The sequence below is a fragment of the Leuciscus leuciscus genome (genome assembly GCF_965113295.1).
Source record: "Leuciscus leuciscus genome assembly, chromosome: 19".
In the NCBI taxonomy this organism is placed as follows: domain Eukaryota; kingdom Metazoa; phylum Chordata; class Actinopteri; order Cypriniformes; family Leuciscidae; genus Leuciscus; species Leuciscus leuciscus.
Window position 1 is genome coordinate 11,924,828 of NC_138743.1, and position 25,867 is coordinate 11,950,694.

The 25,867-nt window shown below is 36.5% G+C and overlaps 2 protein-coding genes across 3 annotated transcripts in view; one reads left to right on the top strand and one right to left on the bottom strand.

Moving 5' to 3' along the window:
• The window catches only part of cnih3 (cornichon family AMPA receptor auxiliary protein 3), a 29,073-nt gene extending 15,893 nt beyond the window's left edge, over window positions 1-13,180 (bottom strand). For both annotated transcript variants that reach the window (XM_082148335.1, XM_082148334.1), the window contains exons 1-3: window positions 12,670-13,180; window positions 6,575-6,643; window positions 1,378-1,425 (exon numbers count right to left, since the gene is read on the bottom strand). In XM_082148335.1, coding sequence (XP_082004461.1) covers window positions 1,378-1,425; window positions 6,575-6,643; window positions 12,670-12,747 — 195 coding nt within the window. In that variant the 5' untranslated portion in view covers window positions 12,748-13,180. The remainder of the gene's footprint in view (window positions 1-1,377; window positions 1,426-6,574; window positions 6,644-12,669) is intronic.
• Window positions 13,181-14,247: 1,067 nt separating this feature from the next.
• Window positions 14,248-18,555, top strand: spats1 (spermatogenesis associated serine rich 1). Its single transcript, XM_082148319.1, has 7 exons — window positions 14,248-14,429; window positions 14,910-15,032; window positions 15,381-15,505; window positions 15,670-15,837; window positions 16,061-16,166; window positions 16,981-17,043; window positions 17,689-18,555. The coding sequence occupies exons 1-7, from the start codon at window positions 14,419-14,421 to the stop codon at window positions 17,825-17,827; spliced, it is 735 nt and encodes a 244-aa protein (XP_082004445.1). The 5' UTR covers window positions 14,248-14,418; the 3' UTR covers window positions 17,828-18,555.
• The last annotated feature ends 7,312 nt before the right edge of the window (window positions 18,556-25,867 follow it).

The window sequence follows — 25,867 nt, forward strand, 5'->3', positions numbered from 1 at the left end:
CCTACAGCTGTGGGGGGGCGTATATTTCACAACACAGTCGTAAAAAACTCACTTGCGGCGGCCTCCTCCCCCTCTCTACCGCTGCTCATGTGCGTTTGTTTTGATCGGAGCAAGCCAACTGTATCGTGTGGAGCTATGTCTACCGAGGTGAGTAATCTGGTAATACATCATACATGCGTGTGTGTTTATGTCGAATTGCCGTAAAGCAATTTGTGTTTCGCGCTCGTTCTCGTTCTAGTTCTCGCTTCTCACGAGACTTCCAATTTCACTTTGCCGGGACGGCAGTGCGCAAGTTGCAAGGTTGGTTTTCCGCCTGGGAACGCTGGGGGGAGCGGGGAAAGTCACCAATATCACCAGAACAGGTTGTTTAACCATCCAAATGATTTCTAGACAGTTTTATTAAGTTAAAAAAGTTACCAAGTTCTCCTTTAACAAGCTTAAATAAATAAACTCCTAATAATAAACTCAAATGACATTTTCAGTATAATGTTAACAAAAACGTTCAAGCTGACTAAAAAAGTTTGTGTGAAACCTGATTATGATGTTCTCCAAAATGAATTAAGAATGATCCAAAGAGCATCTTCTGAACAAAAGCAAGAACATCAGACCATGTGTTAATGAGGTTACATATGATTATTGACCTCGAAATTTCAAGATATTTCTTTTTCATTTTAGAAGGATGTTTTTTGTTGTTGCTGATATAATTAAAAAAAGATTCTAAAACTTTACAGGATAAAATTCTGAAATACAGATTGTCACTGTTGTCTCAGACTTTTGGACCCCACTGTATAATATAATATAATATAATATAATATAATATAATATAATAAATATAATAAATATAATAAATATAATATAATATAATATAATATAATATAATATAATATAATATAATATAATATTTTAATGAAAGGTATTATAAAGTGTTGCCAAATTAAGTCTTAGGGGCGATTCATAGAATACGTTTTTCCATTCCACTGTGCTACTTTTCCATTATTTTTCAATGTAAACACGTGGTAGACGGACGTCTTTAACCGTTGCTCTGGAGTCTTTTACAGCACCTCCTGCACGACAAGGCATTCTAAACATGCGGTTAAAAGAAGTAAAAGAAGACCTTGCGCTTTTATTCGTTCTATACTGGCCTGTGTCTCGCGTTTTGAACAGCAAAAACGCATTCTGTGTGAGCCGGCCCTTAGAATCCATAGAAAGTGCCATCAATTCATCACAGACTCCAGGACAAATTCTTTTTGGATCTAAGTAAGCGTAAAATGCAGTACATGTCACCTCGAATGCAAAAGTGGTCAATCAATATGGGTTTTCCAATGACTGATTCTTAAACCTTTAAATTCCCCACAGATAAAGACAAACGTTACATACCTTTCGCAGCAGGCAGCAGATCCTCTCAATATTCCGCAGCCTTTCACGCTGTTAAAAGAAATAAAGATCTGTTAAATCTCCTATAACACCTAAAACGCCAGTCTCAAGGACAAAACTATGAAGGCCACATCCTTCATTTGATAAAAAGTTGATGTGATGCATCAGAAAAGCAGGAGTAGGGTGGATTTTTAGATTTTAACTTGACTTAAAATGTCCATGGACTGTATATGCATTCATACGTGTTTGTGTCACAGTGGTTGGTTTTGACATGCCACTGCTGCCTAAGGTTCTTGTTTTCTGTAGCTCCTGGCCAATGTTCCCTTGCAGAATTATAGAGCACTATACACTGGCAAGGACATCAAGGGACTTTCATTTAGAAAAACAACAGCCAAGAGGTGGAAAAAACAGCAGGGAGATTTTTGAATGGCATGTGAAAGTGGCATATGGTGATTCCATCCAAACGTGTACGTTTTGGGGGTCGGGAAAAGTGGCAAAACTCTCAAGGGAGAATGTTTCAAAATCTATTTTTATACACACACTCCCAGACATAGTATAGTCAGTGCTTTATCATTTAATCACATGTGTGCAATGGATTAAATCTAATTCAACAGAGATTTGAATGCATGGTCTGCTGAATTAAATCAGGATAGCGTGTTCTTTTTTTTAAACCAACTTTCTCTGCATTTTTTTTCCCTCTTATATGCACTATGGAATAATTTTTCATATTTGAGGCACAAAAAGAAGCAGAACTCAATGGGAGCCAAGTGTGGATGTAAGTTTGGCACAAATAAATCTTACATGAGTGACACAGAAGAAAAATGGCTGCACTGCTTAAAAGTGCACTATTCTCATGCCCTTTAGCAAGAAGTGCAAAGATGTTGTTTTCTGCAGTAATGAAGACTAAACATACATATTTTATTGCCATTTTTTTTTACATTTCAACTTAACTTCATTCAACACAATGCATTATTTATACTACTAGCCTGCACTTGTAAATAATGTACTGTTATTCACTAATACACAGAGCCACCCATAGTGACCACTACAACACTCCTTCTCAGCAAGAATGGCCTTGTTAGTCACTTTAGTCACACATACAAACTAAAAATGATGCTATATAATTTTTTTCTGTACAAATAATTTGCAGACAGGGGCGTCATGAACCTGTTTTTCTTGAGAGGCTGCAATAGAAGTCCTGTCTCACTTGGTGCCCTATGCAAGATAACACATTCGAGAATTTTTAATTGCTTAATTGCTAATTTATTATAAGACATGTCCAGGCTCAAATAATATGTAATATATAAAAGTAAAAAAGTTTGTTTGTTTAACTATATTAATCTGTATTATAATATATTATAATATAATATAATATAACAATACATTTAATATATGCACCCATTTTCCCAAAGTTTTTTCTAAGGTTTTTGATTGGCAACCCCCCACTGTCTTGTTTCAGTACACAGCTGTTTTTCAGAGATTAAACCAAACATCCTTGAAAGTTAGACAGAACTCTGACTATTTTTGTGCTGCACCTCATTTTAGTTCATCCAAAATTTGCGTAAGACTTGTTTTCACACCATTCCACTCCTCAACAACAGCATGCAAATATATTCCACTGGCAGCCATAGCGACTGGAGATAACTGGAGCCATATCAGCACTTTTAATTAGCAGGCAATTAGACTCAGCTCCCTTTGAAATATTCGTCAGCACAAAATCTGCTTGACAAGTGCTTGCATACAGTGTAAACAATATATTAAATACTGGACAGAGAGTCAATACAGCAGCAAGATCATAATGTTCTTGAGCCATAGAATCTGCAACATTCGGTAATCCTTGACGGAGATGCAAATGCAAACACAGCAGAACTGAGTCTGAATCTCTGAAGTGCAAATAATATTCAGCATACCGATAACAATGGGATAGAAAAGAGCATGAGCAGATGTGATCAAAAGCTGAGCCTCTGAACAATCTCAAACTATTTTGGTCACTTTAGCTTTGCATTCCCTCATACCTAAAATCATGAACAAAACATGGAAAAATATACATAAATATATATATATATATATTTTTTTTTTTTTTTACTAAAATATGACCTAGACCTCCTTAAATAAGGGTTTTTGCTAACCACAATCCAACATTGTCAATTGTTTTATATAAATAAAATATGACTTGTCTAATGTAAAATATGGGCCCTGAAACAAACCCCGTTATCGAGAAATGTTTTTTGAGCTTCCGACCTCAGCAAAAATATAAGAGCTATGCTATGCTATGTTTGTGAAGCACCCCTCATTTCTCTCTCTCTCTCCTCTTCAGTGTAATGTTTCAATGCCAGAGTAAAATGGTCAGACTTTGCTGCTCAGCTCATGCAGCTAATTGAGTGGTATGGAGAGTAACAGATGATATTTGACCCCAAAGGGACCATCCGTATCCAATTCAAAGTGGGCCCTGAGGAGGGTTGTGTGACCTCTACTAAGGCAGCGGTGGTAGGTAATATTGTTACCATAAGCTCTGAATTAGACAGTCAGCTAATGTTTTAGCAATGCTCCTGTAGCTCAACTGGTAAAGCTTAGCGCAGTCAAAGTTATGGGTTTGATACGGATCACATATACTGGGAAAAATGTATAGCCTTAATGTACTGAATGTTGTTTTGGATTATGTGTCTATGGAAGTATATATATATATATATATAAAACTGTGTGCTGATGTGTTGGATCGGTCATATTGTGCATGCTGACAAACATCTGGATCATAAAACTCTTGCCGTCATGTAAGCAACATAATGATAGCTCTAGTTTAGTGTTGTTTTACATTGAAATCAGCCACATGTGTGGTGATGTCTAGAACATTAGCATGATAAAATATTAAAAGCTTGAGCACATCAGGCAGCACAGCAGATACAAATTCTGTCTGAGCACATAATGTTAACATGAAAGATGCCTCGTTTCAACACATAAAGAAAACTCATCAAGGATTATTAGAGCATCTTATAAATGAATAGCATCAGAAGTGTTTAATTGCTGGAGAATTACGTCTGGAATGCCTTCATAAAATTAGCCGGGCAGTCAAGGACAGTTAAATGTGACGGTTCTGCTAGCTCTCGCTCTTTGATTTATCAGAGACATTAAAGTTTAAAACTTTTAAACCTCACTAAATGATGTTTATTTTATGCTAAAAAAATTGCCAAATGGGGTAAGAAAAATACATATAATTCAAGATGTATTCTGTATTATGCTAATATCCATAGCAGTTTTGATTCACAAGTAAATGTATCTAGTTTGAAGTATGTTCAGATATTATTTACTGGAAAACAAGACAAACGTACTAGGGTTGTGATTCGAGTAAACAAAAAGGGATTACAGTTTTCTGTGATTAATTAATTAATCTCAGTTGCAGCCAACATTAAAATCTGTAATAATAAATTCACATTGAATCCTCAAATTTAAGTAAATTCAACAAAAAGAAACAAAAATTGATGGCATCTTTTTAAGTCAAGTCATCTTATATAACACGGTCAAATTATCTTCACATTAATAATCAGGAAAATAATGTTTTAAAATTCATTGGTTATAGAACTAATTTAATTTCAGCCATAAAGTGGCTCCGCAGAAGAGAAGTGTGATTATTCAACTCAGTTTAGTTCAATGCTGTTTAAATTCCCTTCAATAACGGTCAAAGTTGTAAAGTTAATCATTTATTAAACAAGTCCAATTCAGCTATAAGCAGCTCTACAGAAGACAATAGTGTCATTTTTCAGCTTAAGTCAGTTCAATGTTAATTCAAATTCAGTTTGAATTTGCAATGTTGTAAAGTTAGTGTCATTATCCAGCTCAATCCAGTTAAAATTTTGTTCTTACAGTGTCAATGCAGTTAAATCGATTACTGAATATTAATTCAATATGGTTACCAATACCAGTAGTGATATCGATACTGCTATTAACTGTTTTTAATTTATTTTTTCAATTTCTAGGATAAAATGGAGAAATAAATATTTATAGCCATTCAACACGGCTGATATAGGGTAAATGCGTACCATCCTTTTTCAACACAAATAGCATTTAACACTAGCCACAGGAAATTGGGGAGAAAAAACATTAGCGTAGCCTCAAAATAAAAATGCTTTATTAATTGCGTGAATTAATTCTCAGACTTAAAAAAATACTGATTAAGAAAGATTTTTCTGCACATTAATGGCAGGTGTAAAAGGAGCCTGAGAGACTGAAAAGAGACTGCAGCACTACTGTGTAGACTAGAGTCATAAGGGGAGCTCCAATGAGAATCACAGGATGAAGTCCTGACTTCCTCCCAGCTGAAGACTGACAGAAGCCACCAATTAGCCAGGCAGGGTGTGAGATTGACTTGACTGGGTGGTGAGATCAGCTAGGAGGCCATCAATCTTTTAGCACCCCCCACCTTCCAGATCCTCCATAGTTCCCTCCAGTCTGACAGAGGGGTGGGTGACTTATAGAGCGTGTATCTCTTACTTTGACACTTTGTTGGGAAGACAGCAATAAATTACGACAACAGAAGTTTTGAGATACGTGACTCAGATACTTTGTCTACACATCACGGTGCCCTATTCTGAATGAGACTTTCTGACTCAAAGTCCAAAAATATCTGCATTCGCCTCCGCCATTGCCTCTTGATTTGTTTTCTGTCACAACATAGCCTGGCGAGTTATGAAGTGCACACATGTAAATTATTCTGCAGTGCTGGCATCTAGAATGACAATGTTGTTCTAAACTTTTGGATAACAGTTGGTGTAACCAAAAAGCTGGAATAGTTGCTTCATTTTGAATTAATTAGCGAGATAAAAGCTGCCAGGGCCTCCAGCAGAGGAAAGACAACACATAGACAGCTGCTTTATGGATTATTCATGCATTGCTGCGGATGACAGGAAATGTTTCCGAGTTTGGGGTAGGCAACACACCTGGTGCCTGCAAAAGATCAGAGAGCTTGCTAAAATATATTCCCACCATAAACAAATAAACACACGCACGCACGCACGCACACACACACACACACACACACACACACACACACACACACACACACACACACACACACACACACACACACACACACACACACACACACACACACACACACACACACACACACACACACACACACACGTCCGTGGAAGTGCAGGAAAGGGCAATGAATCAAATGATCAAGTCTATTATTTGCATGACTTACCGCGTGAAGTGGATTGCCCTGATCGATCGGCACCTTGAAGTCTGCCTGAAGCTCATCAAAGGCTGTTATCTGAAAACCCAAAGAAAAAAAGAAACACGATCATTATCATTAGGCTAGACGCATGGATTTGCAGCGTTTGCGCGATCTTCAAGGATACAAGCTCTTTTGTTCAGATGTATCCTCCATTATTTCAGCATCTCATTGTTATAAAGTAAGCTGGGTGATACAACTAAAATATATTGTGTATTAATTATAATATATATATATATATATATATATATATATACTGTATATATATTAATATTAATATTGACAAAATATATGAGTCATAAAATATCATTTAAAATGCTAAAATAATGTTCATGATCTTTCTTGAATCTTGAATTCAGTGAAATCTTGAATATAATCATGAATATCCATTACATCATAGAGGTGGAAGTGCTTGATGTCTCAAAAATGTTTATGTTGATTGCCAATACATATAAAATTATCCCTTTTAGTTAACGCAAGAGCAAAAAGGGTCTTGTAGTGCCTCATGGCTATAGCACATGCACAAGGCAAGAGAAGCCTAAATTAAAGTTAGATCAAATTAGACAAGCTTATTTCCCCTGTTACAGACCAAACTGCCCTCCCTTCCCACACTGCCTCTCTCATAGTATACCAAATGCTCTCTCAGTTCTGTAGGCGACATGAGCTGTAAAAGGGGTTGATTTTGACTGCTTTTCTGCTTGGCTGTCAGATAAGCATTAGTTATCTGAGTTATCATGAGTTAACTGCTACATAACTAGAAAAAAATGCATTAAATACACGGTTTTAAATCTGGCCATCCTTTAATAATCACATTAAGATTTGCACCACGAAAGGGGGATCATTGAACCATAGATACAACACAAGTGATGTATAAATAACGGAACACTTCTCTTAATGTTGATGAAGCATAAAAAACACTTAAAACAGGTTCATTTAAAATAAGGCCCAGGTTTAAACCTGACAGCAGCATGTGAATTTTAATCATAGTTGTAAGAAATTCAAAATGTCCCTGCATAAGTTGCATGTCTTCTACTGTGTCAACAAGATGCATTCACAAAGCAAAGACAACCAACAAAGAATGTAACATGTGCATAATGTATCCATGTGGAAACATTGCTGTTTTGTTCCATATGTGGCATCAGTATACCCATTTGGGGATTACATTACTGAAAAGAGCTAAACTGACTGCAGAACTGTACTGTATAGAAACATACTTATGTGACAGAATGGTAATTTTTGCTCAGTGACCTGCTTCAGTGTAGATTTTTTAAATAATTAGAAATGATTTCCTCATAAACACTCTCACATTTGTCCATGATTATAACACATTGTGCTGCGGTGAGTAAAATGGAATCAGGCTGTGAGAAATTATAGATTGTTGCTGGATTGCCTGCTGTACTCTCTACAAATGTTATCATGCTTGACCTCATCCATCACCTCATTCTCTAACACTGACCCAATACCTATTATTTCCAGAATTGTGTTAGTATTAACTTTAACTTTACAGATCCTCTTAGTGGTATTACTCATGGTTTGGGGTTAGAGACCTTCCTTAATACTAACTCACGTAAGCTACAGTAACTGACAAAACCAACATAGGCTCATTGGAAACGTGCCTCACATATATTTTTTGCAAAACTCCAAAAACATACCTATGTATAAAATTCACTGCAAATTCCAGCTAAAATTAGTGGCAATAAAACACCAAAAACGTATATTCTTTTTCACACAAATTATGATTACAGGGGCAGATCATCTATTAATAAACCCTTATTTTTGCGTGGTTCCTTGTACAACACAATGTTATAACCTCAAAACACTTTTACCATAGTGCATCTTTTACCACAGATTTGTAAACGAATACTATTTGATGTTTGTATCACATAACTAGCTCCATATGTATGGCATTTCTGATGTAGTAAATTTGCTTGGTAGCTTCCCTGGTACAGCGATAGAGAGCATTCAGGTACAAGCGATTCATATCATGAATCACAAGTCACAGTAAAAGAGCTCAAAGACTTGTAGAAACAAGCTAAAATTGCATGGTTGCTTCAGAAAATGCGTTTTTATTTTACTTTTACTTTTGTTAACATTAGGACACTAGAACATTAGGGTGCAGTTCACTTTGTTGCATAATAAAGGTGTCCTTCGATGTTGAACAAGAGCTTGTCGTAGTAGTTTGCAGGATTACTGCATTAAACTTGCCACAATTAGGACGGCCACTATAAATCTCAATAATACATTCAACCCTTCACAGATGAACGCACCACTGCACTCACAGATAATCTGTTAAATACTGTTCTAAACTGTGCATCTTTGGCAGGCGTTTTGTGGGCACTAATGTGTTGGTTTCCACTGGCTGTGAAAGTGTACTCGAAACATCTGCTGAGGGAGCTTTTGACTCTCTGAGTTAGTTAAGCTAATGTGGGGATCATTTCCCCTCAGATGTAGAATAACACACAAGGGGAAATATGCAGATTAGGATTCCCTTTAGACGGTTAAACAGGATTTCTTTGAAAAGGACAACAGACAGATTTTGCTTTGCTCCTAATCTTAGTTAAGATTACGAAAGATAGACTTAGCTGTGTTTGAAAAAAATGCATTTATTAGGCAATTCTATTTGGTGACATTTTTCAAATGAAATGAGTGGTGCTAAAAAGAGTGTTTAGTTTTACTAGAAAAGTAGACAGGGATGGGCAATGTCGGTCCTGGAGAGTTTAGCTCCAATCAAACATACCTGAACAAACTAATCAATAGCCCCTTTCACAGATTCAGTCTTTACTGGTAAATTAACGGTAAATGATAATGTGTGAACAGGACCTTTTCAAAAATACTGGTAGGCCTATATAAGTTCTGGCAATTTACCAGTAAGGGAAGTAACATTAACATTACCAGTAAATTATTGGTATGATGCGCTGTGTAAATGCAGAATGAAGATTATCGGCATAAGCCCGTACGAGCCAGAACACGCTCAAGTAAGAAGATTTCTTTGAGCCAGCTTTTTCAACGTGTCGCACTCGAGACCCAGCCTTCTTTTCCATTCATCAGCATTGCAGCTCAGTTGGATAACTACTATTATGCGCGTATTTTTTAAGAGCAATATCACGTTCTGTTTGATCATCACTTATGCCTGTATATCAGAAGTCAAAAAATTGTCAAATTGAACAGACAGTGAAACTAAAACGTTCTCCTCAGGCGGGCGAATAAAGACAACGGCGTGGTGTTTAAAGATCATTTCCAATGACTGACTTCACAGAATTTACTGGTATTTTGGTGCTTATGTGTGAACTCTACCAGTAAAAAGCCAGAACGCCGTTGCTTATGTGAACAGCATATTTGTGTATTTACCGGTAAAGTAATTCTGATAATTTTACAGTAATTTACCGGGATTGCTGTGTGAAAGAGGCTAATGTATTCAGGATTACTAAGGCAGGTGAATTTTTTTTTAATCAGGGTTGGAGCTAAACTCTACAGGACAGCGGCAATCCAGAACTGATGTTGCACATCCATCCCTGAATTCTTTTTTGATCTTTAAACCACACCACTTGGCTGAATACGAAATCGCCCCCTATACCCTCAAATAGGGCATTATTTGAGGGGACAGCCATCTGTAGTGCTGTCCATACCATAGTGGACGTTATCGAGTGCACTCATTCTATCCCACATTGCACCGCAATAATGAGTGTACAGCCTATGTTTCATTCACTCCTTCAAGTGAACTGTATTAGTGGACTAACATTAGGGAATATTAATTGAGGCCAGGGTTTAGGGGGCGATTTTGGATTCAGCCCTTCTTTCTCTTGTCAGACAACCTGAAGTCACCAAACGCAAAAACATAAAAGGCAGAAAGCATTTTCTGATTGTATAGTTTCTCTAATAGGTTGGCCCCATTAACCCCTGCTTTAACTATACCATTTTGGGGACAAAGAGCCTCTCCTTTGATGGCCATACAAAAGTAGCCATGTACACACTACTGTTCAAAAGTTTGGGGACGTTCAAAAGTTTTTAAGAGACATTTCTTGGTCACCAAGGCTGCATTCATTTGAATAAAAATACAGTAAAAACCATATTGTGAATATGATTACAATTTAAAATAACTTTTTTCTGTTTTAATATATTTTCTGTTTAATATTTTAAATAATTCCTGTGGTGGCAAAGCTACATTTTCAGCAGTCATTAATCCAGTCTTCAGTGTCACATAATCCTTCAGAAATCATTATATTATACTGATTTGGTGGACATAAGAATCATTTCTTATTATCAATATTGCTGCCTAATATTTTTTTGTGGGAAACATGATTCCCTTTTTAAAATCCTTTGAATAATAGAAAGTTCAAAAGAACAGTATTTATTTGAAATAGAAATGTATTGAAACATTATAATTAAATTAAATTAAGTTTACATTTATTTGTATAGCGCTTTTCACAATACACATCGTTTCAAAGGAGCTTTAAAGAAAATGCATGACATAAATGTCTTTAATGTCACAATGTATTAATGCATTAATTTCTTTTAAAACAAATTTTTTACTGACCTAAAACTTTTGAACAATAGGGCAATCTAATCAAATAAAACTTTTTGCAAGCAATAAATAAATCACAAATAATAGTAGATGTATTGCCAGTGCCTTTGTAGAGGGCTCTTAAAAGCGTGAAATGTACTTTCATAGGCTATTGTGCCTGTCTGCTGCTTTTCACAGCTCAGGATAGTCTCTTGGGATTGTGTGTGTGTTTGTGTGGTGCCATCAGCCATTAACAATTGATAAATGTATGTATAAATAAGAATGTATGTGTATTATTTTTTTTAAAAACATCACTTACAACACCTTCAGGATGTTGGCTGAAGGACCAACTGATGTTCATGGGTCCGGTTGCAACAAACCCCTTAAACTAGAAAACCCTTAAGTATGATAATGTTTTTTTTTTACTTATTGTGTTTGCTGCAACCATAGAAATAATGTCTTAATGTCCAGGAAGTCAACAACCATGACTTTATTATAGCAGGTTCTTTTTAAATCAGGAGCTGCTCTCTCTGATGTCTGAGTGACATCCTCCATTCCAACATGGCTTAAAAGAATATGCATATATTCAGTGCATTCAACACAAAAACTGCATCAAAACAAACTGTACACTATGTTGAACACCAACAATCAGAACCCAAAGTGTGAAATGCATTCAATTTGCAGATGTGAAAGGGGATCGACGTGTCAGGATTTTCCCATTGTGAGCCGATCGAATTAAGTCTATTAAAGATTCAAAAGCTGAAACCGCTGAGGACGGCATTCCTGCCTTCCTCTTGCAATAACTGACAAATAAAAGGAACTTTTTTTAGAAAACATGAAGGACACTTTTAGGAATATTGGAAATAGATTGAGTTTAATGATGTTTGACTAAAAGGTCTGGGTCAAATGTGATGTGCTCATAATTACCCCTTATTTAACCCTTGGGGCTATATTGTCTGTTGCTATGCAAAAGCAAGCCTAGGGCAAACGACTGTGCTGACCCAAATCTAGAGCAGTCTTGCGGTGCTGTGAATGTGAGCGAGTGCTTTGATGCAGTTTTCCTCAAAAAAAAAAAAAAAAAAGTGTTACACCTTGCATAAAGTGCACAGACATAAAGGACAGTGCAACATCAAAACAGGTCAGGCACAAACTGCTGGCTTGCACAGTTGAACTAAGGGGGTTTAACACAGGTATGCAGCTCCTGAAATGTAATCTGAACGGATAAAAAGGATCTGAAACAACCCACAAAAGTGCTTTGGTCATTGGAGCGGTGGGAATACCCACGAAAGGTGTGCAAAAGACTTCCCTGACACAAGCTGCAGCCACCAAGCCAGGATGTGCGCCAATGTTGTCATCCAAGTCTGAAATTCACAATCAATGTACACCCAAATGATCACATAGTTTGGTGATGTAAGACATGTAGGAGACATTCCTAATGCCAAGGATGCTTTGATCAGGTGATGGACAGTTTTGTCTGATGCATCAGCAACCCCTGCTCTAACACATGCATGCCATCCTGCAGCAATATATTTTCACAAAGCACGTCAAAGATGCAAACACTTACATGCCAGATCGCGAAGAAGATGAGAGAAGCACAGAGGACAAGAGAAAGCATATAGCAAAAGGCAGCGAAAGTGAACATAATTGAGAGGAAACTGTAAGGAAAATCTCCAGGAGAGAAGACGGTGCTCAGCGCCAAACTGGACTGAATGAATGGAAGCAGTTACGGGGCACGCGAGAGGGAGAGCATCATGTTCTTCATCAAAATATTTGCAACAATGTGTTGCAAACCTCGGCTACAGTTCACTGCGATCGCTTTGCCATATTCACGAATGAATAATACTAATAATAACAAAAAGTCCAGTGGTGCGTCGATATTGCGCGAGTTGCAGCGGTGTAGCGAAGTCCCTGCGAGATCAAGGCATTTGTGGAAGGTTAAGCAAATTGTGCATTAATATTTTCCCATATGGTGTCGTCGGCAGTGATAGTCCATTAAAGATGGAGATTTTGTGCGGTGAGGACTTGGGAAATGCAGAAATTTGAGTTAATGCACTGACGTCCTGGCGATCAGTTCACCTTCCTAAACTGAAGGCGCAAGAATATGCTGGCTAACAGGTGGATTTAAAGAGCTCTCTCTCTCTCTCTCTCTCTCTCTCTCTCTCTCTCTCTCTCTCTCTCTCTCTCTCTCTCTCTCTCTCTCTCTCTCTCATAATCATACACTGGGTCAAAAGCATTTCCCACGTTACTTGCCTACTTTAAACAGCCACATTTACACTTTTAATTAATTAGATTAAATTTAAATTAATTTGAATTAAATTAATTTAAAATAAATAAATTAAATTGAAATTAATTAGATTAAATTAAATATAATGTAGCCTCCCATTACATTACATCACAATTTTGGCATTAACAATCACTACGCCTAAAACCAGCTGTCACGCCATAACTCAAGGCTACGCTTCATTGATATAGGCTATACATTATATTGGCTATATATTTTAAAGAATAAGTTATGTCCTGACAGAAGGAAGAGGTTCATTTTAAAAATATTCCTCTTTAATAAGGTTTCTCTGCTATAAATAACACCGTCAGATATTTATAAAACGAGTTAATATCAAAGTCAGTCCACATCCTGACAGTCCATTTTAAATATTTCAACGTCACTGAGTTTAGAAACACCACTCGCTTAGGATAATTATATTTTATACATAAACTTTCCCCACCAATTTGCCTGTTTTGTTCCATAACCCTACTCAAGAATCAGTGCATATGGCCTACTAAAGTGACTCCTCAGTCATTTTCATCAGTAGCCTAGTCTCCTTCCTTAAAAAAAACTATTAGGCCTATAGGCCTATTATACATTTAGCATTTTAAAAAATAAATATATTATATATATATTTTTCTATTTTAGTAGAGGATTTAACATGCTTTATAGTGAAGGCTATTTAGTATTTAGTAGCCTAACTACCTCAAGTAAAATATAAATTATTTTCTTGCGCCATCTTGCGTTTCGACACGATAAAGTCAGAAAAATTCAAATCCTGATTTTAAATTTTGTGATGTAACTAAACAAATCGATCGACAGAATTACCATATTAATAAATAATATATATCAGTAAGTAAGTGAATAACTTAACAGATAAATACACGATCGATTTACAGTGCATATTGTATAACTTACAAACCGGGTAAACTGGTATTGGCAGTTTTGTTTATGTTCTCCGGGCAACGGATTATTTCAGTTGTTTAATCTACAGCCTTCAATCCTCGATACAAAGATCCTCACTCCATATAAACGGAACATTTGCATATAATGGACAGGAGGTAAGGTATCCAGAAGAAATACATAGCCTAATATTGGTAAATTTATTTAGCTTACTAACTATTTATAGTAGGCTTGTCGCTTTGAGGTGGGCGCAAGTGAGAGAAAGTATTTTTAAAATGACTCCCATTGCAACATTTTGCTCACAATAAGAGGAAGTAACGCTTAACTTCATTGAACTATTTTCCTCATTAAAAAGTTGTACGGTACCCCTCAAGAAGATGTAGGCTATACAGATGAAGACTCCAGGAGCAGGTCGCCATGGTGGCAGACATGTTAAAATCACATGACTCTGAGCAATATAATTTATGTCAATTTGTGTAAATAATTAATTAGGCTGCTGTAACTGGCACAATTTCTGAAAATGTAGTGTATTTTTAAATATACACTTTTTAATTACAACACAAACATAAGTTCAAAAAGTAGGCCTACCGTCTAACAGGTCATTCCCTTTGTGATTTTGTTTCTTTTGTCAATTACAGTGAAATGTCACAGTCATACACTGATATGAAGAAACACACCAACGTCGGTGATTCATTCTGGAGTTTTGGAAAAGAGCAGGACTTCAAGCCTCACATTAGACACATTGAGCCTGTTCTTACTGAGTATTTCATACATCAATTTCTTTCCCATAAAGTATTAAAGTGTATGTTACTACAGCTGAAGTTACTTGTGAATGACACCTTTTTCGGTTTTCCCCTTAGTAGCTATTTGAAGCAGTGGATGCAAAGTGTCAATGTTTTATTGTTTAATCAGAATTGTAAATTAAACTGAAATTTTGACTGGGACACACAAGAGTCTCTTGCTTACAGCTAATTGGGATACACTTGTGATCTGCCTTTGGCTATTGTCAGTATTTCAAATGTTCAAGTCAAACAGAATGTCTGTATGTATCCTATTCATATGCTTAGGAGTTTTTCTTCTACACTACATTAATGTGCCAATGGTTTTAGATGTGATCTTGACTGGAAATCCCATTTGCGCTGGATACCTGAACCTCGATACAGTGATGCCCCATTTCCACACATCAAAGATATAAAGTTTCCAGATGAAAGGAAACTGATGAGATCCTTCCCACGTGAGTAAGGCTTTAATCAGCAGAAATCTGTTCAAGTTAAGATCTCAAGTGGTGGCAGTTTAACATGGAAACTTTCCTATGTTTTCATTAGAGTAATCTGTGGAACATCTAAGACACTTTTTGTTGTTAGATTAAATTATTTATCGGCATGATCATCTATTTAGAGGCTAATATGATGTCAGAATCCGAGTGGAGCTTTTATCCAAACTTTGGACAGCCCAAGACCTATCACACTGGAAAGAGATGTTATATGGATGGCATTAATCATACGAGAAGCATGAGATGCATTTCAGAAAATTCCCTGGAATCATCCATAGGGAGGAAAAAGCAGGGTAAGAGCAACATTATCAATGCTAATAATGTTACTCACTGCTGCTGTTCCTAACCATTTATATAGAGAAATTGTATTTAGTAATATGTACATCAGTGCGCCCCATGTTGATTTAGATCTTGGGTCATTTGTATTTATTTTTCTAATATACATAGTTTGAAACATTTGTAGCCTGAGAGACATTCGGAACTTTAATAATCCATCTCTTTTTTTTTTTTTCACAGACAAATGCAGCATCTACCCATTAACAAAGGTCAGGCCATTTCTAGTTCCTGAGTACAGCCCTGACTTTCACAAATATGAATCTACACTACGCAGGACCACTTTTGGGTAAGGACCAACATGCTTACTGTAGATGCAGAAAGATAGACCAAAAAGATGAGACAGTTGCCATGTATTCATGCAAATTAATGGACATTAAACAATTTCCACCTCCTGGGAAGGGATGTATCAACATCTCAAAGTTCCACACAAAACTGAACAGGCACACACCCTACAATTTGGACTCTCACTTGTGCGCATATACCATACAGCACACTATAGGGCAATTGGAACATATCCAAAGACAAGGGCTGCATCAGAAATCGCATACTTCCCTATAGTAGGCGAAAAACAGTATGTGACAAAATAAGTATGTCTGAATTCACAGTACTCATAAAAGAGTTGTCAAAAAGTACCCGGATGATCTACTACTTCCAGCAGGATTGTAAAGTGTGCATACACTGGACACTTTAAATGCCATGAGGCCACTGGAGAGGATTTATGAATGGCAGTGAAGCGATGCAATTGACGCTGGTAGATCATTTGATAATGACAACATGGCGAAGATTGTACATGGATTACATTCATAATACACACATTCATACTATGTTGAACATACTTTTTTAGAAGTTGTTAAGTAATTACTTATTCAAAATAAGTACCCACTTAAGAGAGTATGCGATTTCGGACAAAGCCAAGGGCTATAAATATATAAGGACCTAATGATTTAACAAGAATAATTAACAAGAAACATCTGGAAGACAAGAGCAAAGGGACAAAACTTCAAAGTAAGAGCACAGGCATAGATCATAACCTCATAAAAAGGGAAACACCAGTTAAATTAGTGAATCTATCTTACATGTTTATTCATATATTTCTCCAGGTCTGGGTCTTTTGCCACATTCAAATCATTTTTTCACCTAAAGCCCCCACCAAAAGACATCAGGTAGGTAAAACAAATCATCTTATTTATTTTGTCACTAATATAGAAAAGCAGTATTGTTATAAGAAAAATTGAATATGTTTAATAAAAAAATGCACAATACAATTTTAATGGCTGATAAGAAATATGTATGGAATTTCTTGAAGGGTTAGTTCACCCAAATATAATTGAATTATTATATTAAATTATGAGCAGATTGAATTTAGGCTTTTATTTATCAGTGAACATAATAACAAACTTCATTGGTTCTTATGGAAGCTTAAACGTGCCGTTTAACATGAGAATGAACCTCAATGGTTCTCGCACGTCAACCAAACATGTGAGTTGATGAATATTTATGTGAATAAAAGCATAAATTCAATCTGTTCATCATATAAAGCTATTATGTCTCTAGAAAATTTTGACTAAACCGCTCAATTCAAATGGATTAGTTGTACGATCTCTTTATGAACTTTTTGAAGTGTCAGTGGTAGTTGCGTAACTGTCAATGGAAGGACAGAAAGCTCTAAGATTTCATAAAAAATCTTCATTTGTGTTCCGAAGATGAACAAAAGTTACGGGTTTTGAAGGATATAAGGGTGAGTAAATGATGACAGAATTTAAATTTTTGGGTGAACTGACCCTTTAAGATGCTGTATGTATTTACAGTCCACCGTATGCAGAGAAACATAAAAGTCGTCTGCGAGAGGAGGACATTCTTGAAGTCCAGAGTTTGAGCAGTTGGAGACCAGCACCAGACATCTATGACAGGACAGTTTGGCAGGACACCTCATTTGGAAGGTGTTGAAATCATGCTTATTTTTAGAACAAATCAAATGCATTTTCTTTCCTTTAACACAACCTCATAGCTTTCCATTGAGACATGGTTTAGCACCAGCTTCGCATTAGAAAGGACTAAAGCATTATTTGCCTTATTAGTCGATTATTAAATAGATTTTCCTTAATTCCCTGACAAATGAATTAAGATCTTGGCCCAGAATTTAATCACAGGATAAAATAGGGAGCACTAGTTGTGTTGGCAAGTAGTTTGTAAATAAAAGATAAACAGAATGTCTTTCACTTTCTAGTTTTAGGAGAATCAGAATTGAGTCTATGTATTTCATAATCAGAATGATATTATAAGCAAACATTTTATTGCAGTCCATTTTTTGCACTGAACCATATTTTACAGTGGCTGTATTTTCTTTTGTAATAATGTTTTTATCTGTATAGGGTAGTGTTTGTTATTCATAAGACCCACGAGCTTATCAACACTGCACAGCCTGTATGTTGTCATTGTTGTGCAGCAATGCTGTCTCTGACCTCACACAGCACATTTTGATCATATATTTATTATCCTTGCATCACAGTTATGCAGTAGAGATAGATGATATTATTTCAGTCTGATAATGCAATCAAATTTCCATAAAATCTACCCAGAGGGTACCAGCCCACAGTGTCATTCATATTTATATAGACCACAGATTTTTTTGGCCATTATAGAAGTTGTTTAGTTATTTAGCTCTCAAATAAATGTGTTAGAAACCTTTTAGTGCATGCCTTTTTTGATTTAATTTTTTATTATCATTAAATACAATAAAAGTGATGAATGAGAGAGTGAGACCGGTTGAATAGTGTGTGTCCATACTACAGCTGTGTGCAGATCCCTCTTTGGGGGTCTGGGACCACCTGGAGAAATTTGCCATCCTGGAATGTATTACCTTATCTGTTATCTGAAGTTTTTTTAGTTTTTTTAGTTTTTAAGCGACGAGAGGCATTCAATGGTGACGTTAATTTGCAGTTTGCTTAATTGCACCAATACACGTCTTTATATATTCCTCTTTTATGCATCTTTAAAGACTAATTTAGAGATTCCGTGATTGGCTGGTTATTGAAATTAGGTGGTTTCTGTTCCAAACAACAGGGATAGAGCTCATTTTTTTGTAGGACCATGCATTGCAGGGCCCCAGAGCATATTGATTTACCCATGAATTGTGTGTCCATTTAATACAGCCATGTGCACATCCCTCTTTGGGGGTCTGGGACCACCTGGAGCAATCTGGCATCCTGAACCTTGCACAACACTTTACAGGTATTACCTTATCTGGTACAAACAGGCCTCGCTGTTTTCTAGAGCACACTTGCCTGCGAGACATTTCAGACCTGCTGCATCACTCTAGGGAGAATTAATGTAAGGACCTTTTGTTTGTCGGGTGTTTCTGTCTTCTCAAGAGAAAAGTATTATGTTGAGTCCAAGTGCACAGACAGAGGTCTTACAGATCCACTCTGAGTTGTTGTTTGAAATTTTCTGTGGCATTTCTAGAGTTTGTGGTAGACACTAGAAACATGCAGTAACACATTGTGGAATTTGGCACATACTCCACTCTATATTGACAGGAAACATAGACATATTGCTCGATCCAACTGTCTGGTGATGGGGACACAAAAGTGCAGAAGTACGATCTGTAGTTTTAACAAAAGCCCTGGAGATGTCAAAAGTGTTTTGTACTTTTTAGCAGACTCGCAAGGACATTGTTAATTTACATACTACCGAAACTAACTATACAAAGCTGTCCTTTGACTTGACTCATTCCATCCGAATCATTCAATCAGTGCAACTGGATCAGCTGAATTTAAAGGAATAATTCAAAGTGATTTGTGAACCGAATTGTTAATTGAAAAGAATCAGTTTAAAATAATGATTAATTCATAAAAAATAAACATTTCCCAAAATGAAAGGACACAAATTTTTTTTCATTTACACACATTTATTCACCAGACAAAGCATATGAAAACCAGTAACATATCCGCACTTTTCTACTAAACATGTTTTCCGTGATTTATATTAAAACGGTTTTAATAAACGGTTTTATATAAAATCATTTACTTCATAATTCATTTCTTAACCCATTTGCTGAGGGTAATCAACCAATAGATTATTGAAAAGTTTTAAACATGTTATTTGGCTGTATGTGCTTTAGCCAAAATACCAACATTTTCAAGACTATTTTGAGATCTACCCCCCCCAATTTATTTGTTCATTGGTCCATTAACTCAGTCCTCACCAAACGAGCAATACAATGTATACGTTTATTTGTCGATTGGATGAATCATGGAATGATATACTGTATTATAATGCTGTTGTCAAACCCTAGTGTGGTGTGAACCAGAGAATACATTGGAATAATTGACTTTAAGTGTTTTGTATTGAATTTGTGTGTTGCTCCTTATCTTTTTCCATATGGACCCTGAGTCTGGAAATAAAGTTGAAATGAAAGTAGGTATGGGTCGGCCCCATGTGTTTCCCTGTTCCATTCTATAGGCTGCAGTCAGGTATACTTTGGGTTAGAACTATGGACATTTACAAATAATTAAATTCCTCTTTTTTATTCTGATTAAACACGTATACCCTTTTTCTGTATTTTTTTCTTCTTCTTTCTTTTTCCTCTTTAATGGATGAATAAATGTTTCTTTAATATCTTTGATATGAATTCTTTGGAGCATTATATCCAAAACATTTGTATCTTTTGAAATGTTATATTTATAAAAAATCAAATAAAAAAAATCAAATAAAAAAAATCAAATAAAAAAGTGTATACATTGGGTTTTGTTTAGATTTTTTTCCAATTATTCCTGCAATACCCGAGGGTGCATTTTCAGGACCGCAGTTTTTTAAGAGGGTTAACTAAATCATCCCTGAAAAACAATAATATAAATACAGAATTGAATATAGTAAGGGCTAGTATAAACTGCTAAATCATAGGCAAAAAAACTAGGGTCCTAGTTTGTTCCCGTATTCACATCCCAGTCACCAGAGGGCGCAGTTTCTGAGTTCTAGAGTTCTATTCCAGAACTAAGAAAGTGGAAAACGGTTCTGTTAAGGTTAATACATACAGCAGCTAATGTGGATGATGAGATTGTGGTGTCTGTTAAGTTGTGTAACAGAAAATGTGTATCCCAGAAAGAAGGTCACTGTGTGCTTTGTTTGTTCAGAGAAATCACAACTGCATATGACCCTCACAGTCTAACTTATTTTTTAACATGATCAGATGTCCTTTCTGGTAATCCAATTTAGCATGCAAGAACATGAACAAGCCAATGTCTTGTGTGACACAATGCCAGAACACAGAGGTTAAAAGTAACAAGTCCATTTGTAGACCATTTTAAGCCATTTGAAGTCAATAACATGTTAATTTCTCCAGTCAGATATTTGTTATCGTTTTGTCTCTTTAAAAAAAAAGGTTTGAGTTGGGTAAATCAAGAATGCCATTGGTGAAGCCCATTACACTCATCTTTTGCTCATTCATGTTCAAAATGACATTTTGATATTATGTGAAGAAATGCTTTTGTTTTTTTCTGACATGTTAGAGCCTCCTGACATTTCAAGAATGGCTTTCCTAGTAACACTTTTAACATTGTGACAATCTTTAAAGCCGGTGACAAGCTCCCTTGAGAATTTATAAGCTCCACAGATCACCTTTGAGCGCTTTTATGTCAAAAGGGGAAGACGAATCCCTGGCACAAAAGTGCACAGAGCACATCAGAGATCTTGCATCACTAGCATACCAATGTTGACGTCTTCTTTTGGAATAAATGCATTCAGAATAAGAAGTGAGCAATTAAATGTATCTTTAGCCAAAGATTCTTTTTTTTTTTCATTCAATGGCAACGTTAACTTGCATTTGGAGTAATTGCCACCAATACATTTATATATCATCTTTTTATGCATCTTTAAAGACTAATTTAGAGATTTTCTGATTGGCTGATTATTGAAATGAGGTGATTTCTGTTCCAAACCACAGGCATAGAGTTCACTTTTTCTTTGAACCGTCGCAGGGCCCCAGAGCACATTGATTTACCCATGATCGCTCATTGATCCTTGGCCATCAGAGAAACCCCAGACACAGCACTCTGTAAGGATTTGTTTCTGACAGTGGTACTGCTGTACACTGACAGTATTAAGTAGAGTGATACTGATTAACTACCAGTGCTGTCTAAACAATGCTACTATACTGATAGGCTTTCTGGTTAAATGAGTGCAAGGAAAAACAAAGCTAAGGGAGGATGACGGTAGTCCGCTGTGCTCGTCAAATGTTAATGAAAGCTTTCACAAATTTGAAATCTAATTAAGTTGGGAATTTGTCATTTGCAGGGGTCACAAACTTAATTTATGCACAGTGAGGTCAGTGCAAACTTGAATGGATTTTACTATCTGTTCAGGCATTTTTAAACAGACTACAAAGGAAAATGTCAACCTGACAGCTGTTGTTATTTTCTTATAGTTGTAAATTGAGTTGATCAATGTCGATTGGTTCATTTTTATGAGATCACAGTGAAAGCTGTCCTTAATGAAGCAACCACTAGATGACACTGTTCATTTTCTGTTTGCATTTGAGTCTCAGAATATTATCTCACTGGCAAAATGCAATTTATGAATGCGGTATACAGTGCAAAATCAATTATAAAATCAATTTTAAAATCAGTTTATTTATTTTTCTCTATGATTGGAGCATATTGTTTTATGCGTGCTGCTTTAATGGTTTTATGCATTTTTGATTTGTTGCATTAAAGTAAAACCCTATGGGCCCTAGAGAATAAAGCATTAGCCAGCCACTACTTGATTTTTATTTTAATAATGAGCTAAAATAAATAAATAAAATACAATTTGTAAGGAATATTTCCCCCAAAAGGCTTCTTTCATCATTTACATTGTTCACATTGTTCTAAACCCTTTTAACTTTCCTTCTTGTGGAGGTTAACTTGCAGATTGTCTGAGCTGCTCTACAATAAAAGTGAATAGTGACCACATCTGTTCCTGTTCCCCATTCATAGCATGATCATAAAGCATTTCGGACATTCAGCTAAACGTACTTTTGTGTTCCACGTAAGAAAGTATACCACCTATATAATAAGAGGCCTTTCAGAAGATCACAATCTTTATTCCAATTTCTTTAAGTGAGTGTTTAATTTAAATGCGCCACAGCCGCATTCAAACCCGCTGGAGCTGCCCATGTGTCTGGGCACTGCTCTAATTTGTCCATCGCATGAGCCAATCTGTGTAGGACACTGTCTGCTGGATCAGCACTTTATCTTCAGCCCACAATGCTCGCAGAGCTCATTCCTCCTATCCTCCTATGCCCCACTGTTCGTGTCTTTTGTTAGTTTGCTCCGTTTCCCCCTGCATTCACTCATGGCCTGTGCTGTTTAATTTACCTTTAGTGGTTACTAGTGAAGTCAGGAGTCAGCCTTTTGAATACAGCTGCTCTAGACTATTAATAGTGTCCTTATGCAGGCTGCAAGTTCATCTTGATGGAAATGCACTGATAATCAATACTATACAGAAGCTGTATGCTGTATCCAGTAATTGCTTGAGAAGCAGGTAGCTGGATTGAGTTTTTTTGGTGAGCAGAGCAGATCACAATCGGATTGGACTTGGCCACAATAAAATTCACATGTACATTCACTAAAGGTGCATTGTGATAATGTTTGGATCACTGAATACATATTTGGAGGTGGTCTGGTAATTCTGACCACATTTAATGAAGGTTAAAGGGTTCATTTCTGTCATTAATTACTCACCCTCATGTCGTTCCAAACCTGTAAGACCTTCGTTCATCTTCGGAACACAAATAAAGATCTATTTGATGAAATCTGAGAGCATTCTGTCCCTCCATAGACTGCAAGGTCACTGCAACCTTTCAAGGCCCAGAAAGGAATTAAAGACATCGTTAAAATAGTCCACATGACTATAGTGGTTCAACCTTAATTTTATGAAGCGACTAAAATACTTTAGGCGCTTCATAAATATGCAATTATTTATCATATTATTTCATTGTATTAATTGACTTGGAATCTTGTTTCTGCTTTTTTCTCACACAAAAAAACATTAGATTTTTTTTAACCTTTTCTTTACCTTTTCGTCTAATACCCATTGAAGCCAACATGAAATTTCATCTATTTTCTAAATGCATGTTATGGATTATATTGCAAACAAAGTAAGTGAATATATCTTAAAATATTACCTCATAATCTTTAATTAAAATATCATAACTTGATATTCTGGAGAAACAATGGACTTACGTATGCCTGACTTATACAGACATTTAGTCGATATGGAAGAAAGATCAGTTGCTACTTCTGTTTTATCATGACTTCAACATCCTTTATTGAAAAGTTTGTTTAAAAATAAAGCAAATGCGAGAAATTTAAAAAAGCATTTTGAATTATATTCTGAGTTTGGTAAATTATGGAAATATTTTAGCTAAGTCAACCTCTTACGTAATATGTAAGTGCTTTTTGCATGGGTAAGTGGAATAGTAAAATGCAGCAGAGCATATTTGGCAGATGGTTTTATTCCAAAGTTTTTACATTGCATTCAAGGTGTATTGCATTTGAGTGCATAAAGAACAAATAACACTTACAGATTGCATGACTTCTTACCCATGTTTATAAAATGAACGTTTACAAATCTGCTTATTAGGTGCATGTGTAACCTCCCTCATTTTGTCGCTGCTCCTCCAGTGTTATGGGTGATAATGAGCGCAGTGTGAGTGTGGGTGTAACAAGATTCAACTTCTCTCCGGGCCTCCGTCAAGCTATTAGCACATTTTGAATCACCAACCTCGAGAGCCACACTGTCGTCAGCGTATACAGTGACTGGTTGCATCAGGCCGTTCCTGCTTTCACCTTCATCTTTTACTCACCGCACTTCCAGAACTCCCTGAAGGCGTCACATTAACTGTGTCCATAAGCCCAACTGGATGTGTGAGGACATGGAAGAGGTACCCACCCATGTCTGGGCTAGCAGAGAGGAGGCCTAATGAAAATGCCCCGAGGACCTACTTTCCTTCCCAAACATCAGTTATCTCTTCTTGACTGTGAAAGCCATTTCTGCAGCACTTTTAAATGTAATACTCTATACTTTAAAGGAATGGGCTCATTTTCCAACTCCCCTAGAGTTAAACAGTTGAGTTTTATAGTTTTCGAATCCATTCAGCCGATCTCCGGGTCTGGTGGTAGCACTTTTAGCATAGCTTAGCATAGATCATTGAATCTGATTAGACCGTTAGTAGTCTCAGCCTCAGACGTCACGCCCACGGAACGTTGGCTAAACGTCTGATGCATATGGTACACTTAACTGGAAACACTTCAGGAATGTCAAAGTCGTCATCTGATTGGTTGAATTTTATCGGATTTCCGGGGGGCGCGAGTGTCGCGTTTATTTTCGGTCCGCCGGGAAACAAATGTCATGACGCCAAAACCCCTCGTGGAAGAAGAAAGCCGTTGTTTTTACAACTGAGACAATGAGCGCTTACCACGATCAACTAAACGCTGTATTTTCAAAAGTATGTGAAGTTCGCGGCTCCATTGATGAAGTAAACTTGCACAAGGTTCTTGAATGAATAATTTATTAGATGCACGCCGGTCTGTTATTGTAGGGACATCAACATTATATTGTCACGCCCCTAAATATGACGCGGTACAAAACAAACTGTGATTGGTTGTGTTACATGTCAGTCAAACGTCCTCTTGGGCAGTCCTTGGCCAAGAAATGCTGCGATAGAGTCCAGACCTTCTGCCGTCAGTCTGAAGGTCTGGCTATGCGAGACTAGACCGTTAGCATCTCTCTCAAAAAAATGACCAAAGAGTTTCAATATTTTTCTTATTTAAAACTTGACTCTTCTGTAGTTACATAGTGTACTAAGTTGCAATTTTCTAGGCCGATATGGCTAGGAACTATACTCTCATTCCTGCGTAATAATCAAGGAACTTTGCTGCCGTACCATGGGTGCAGCAGGCGCAATGATATTACTGTCCACCAGAGGTGATTTACTTGAGTACTGTTACT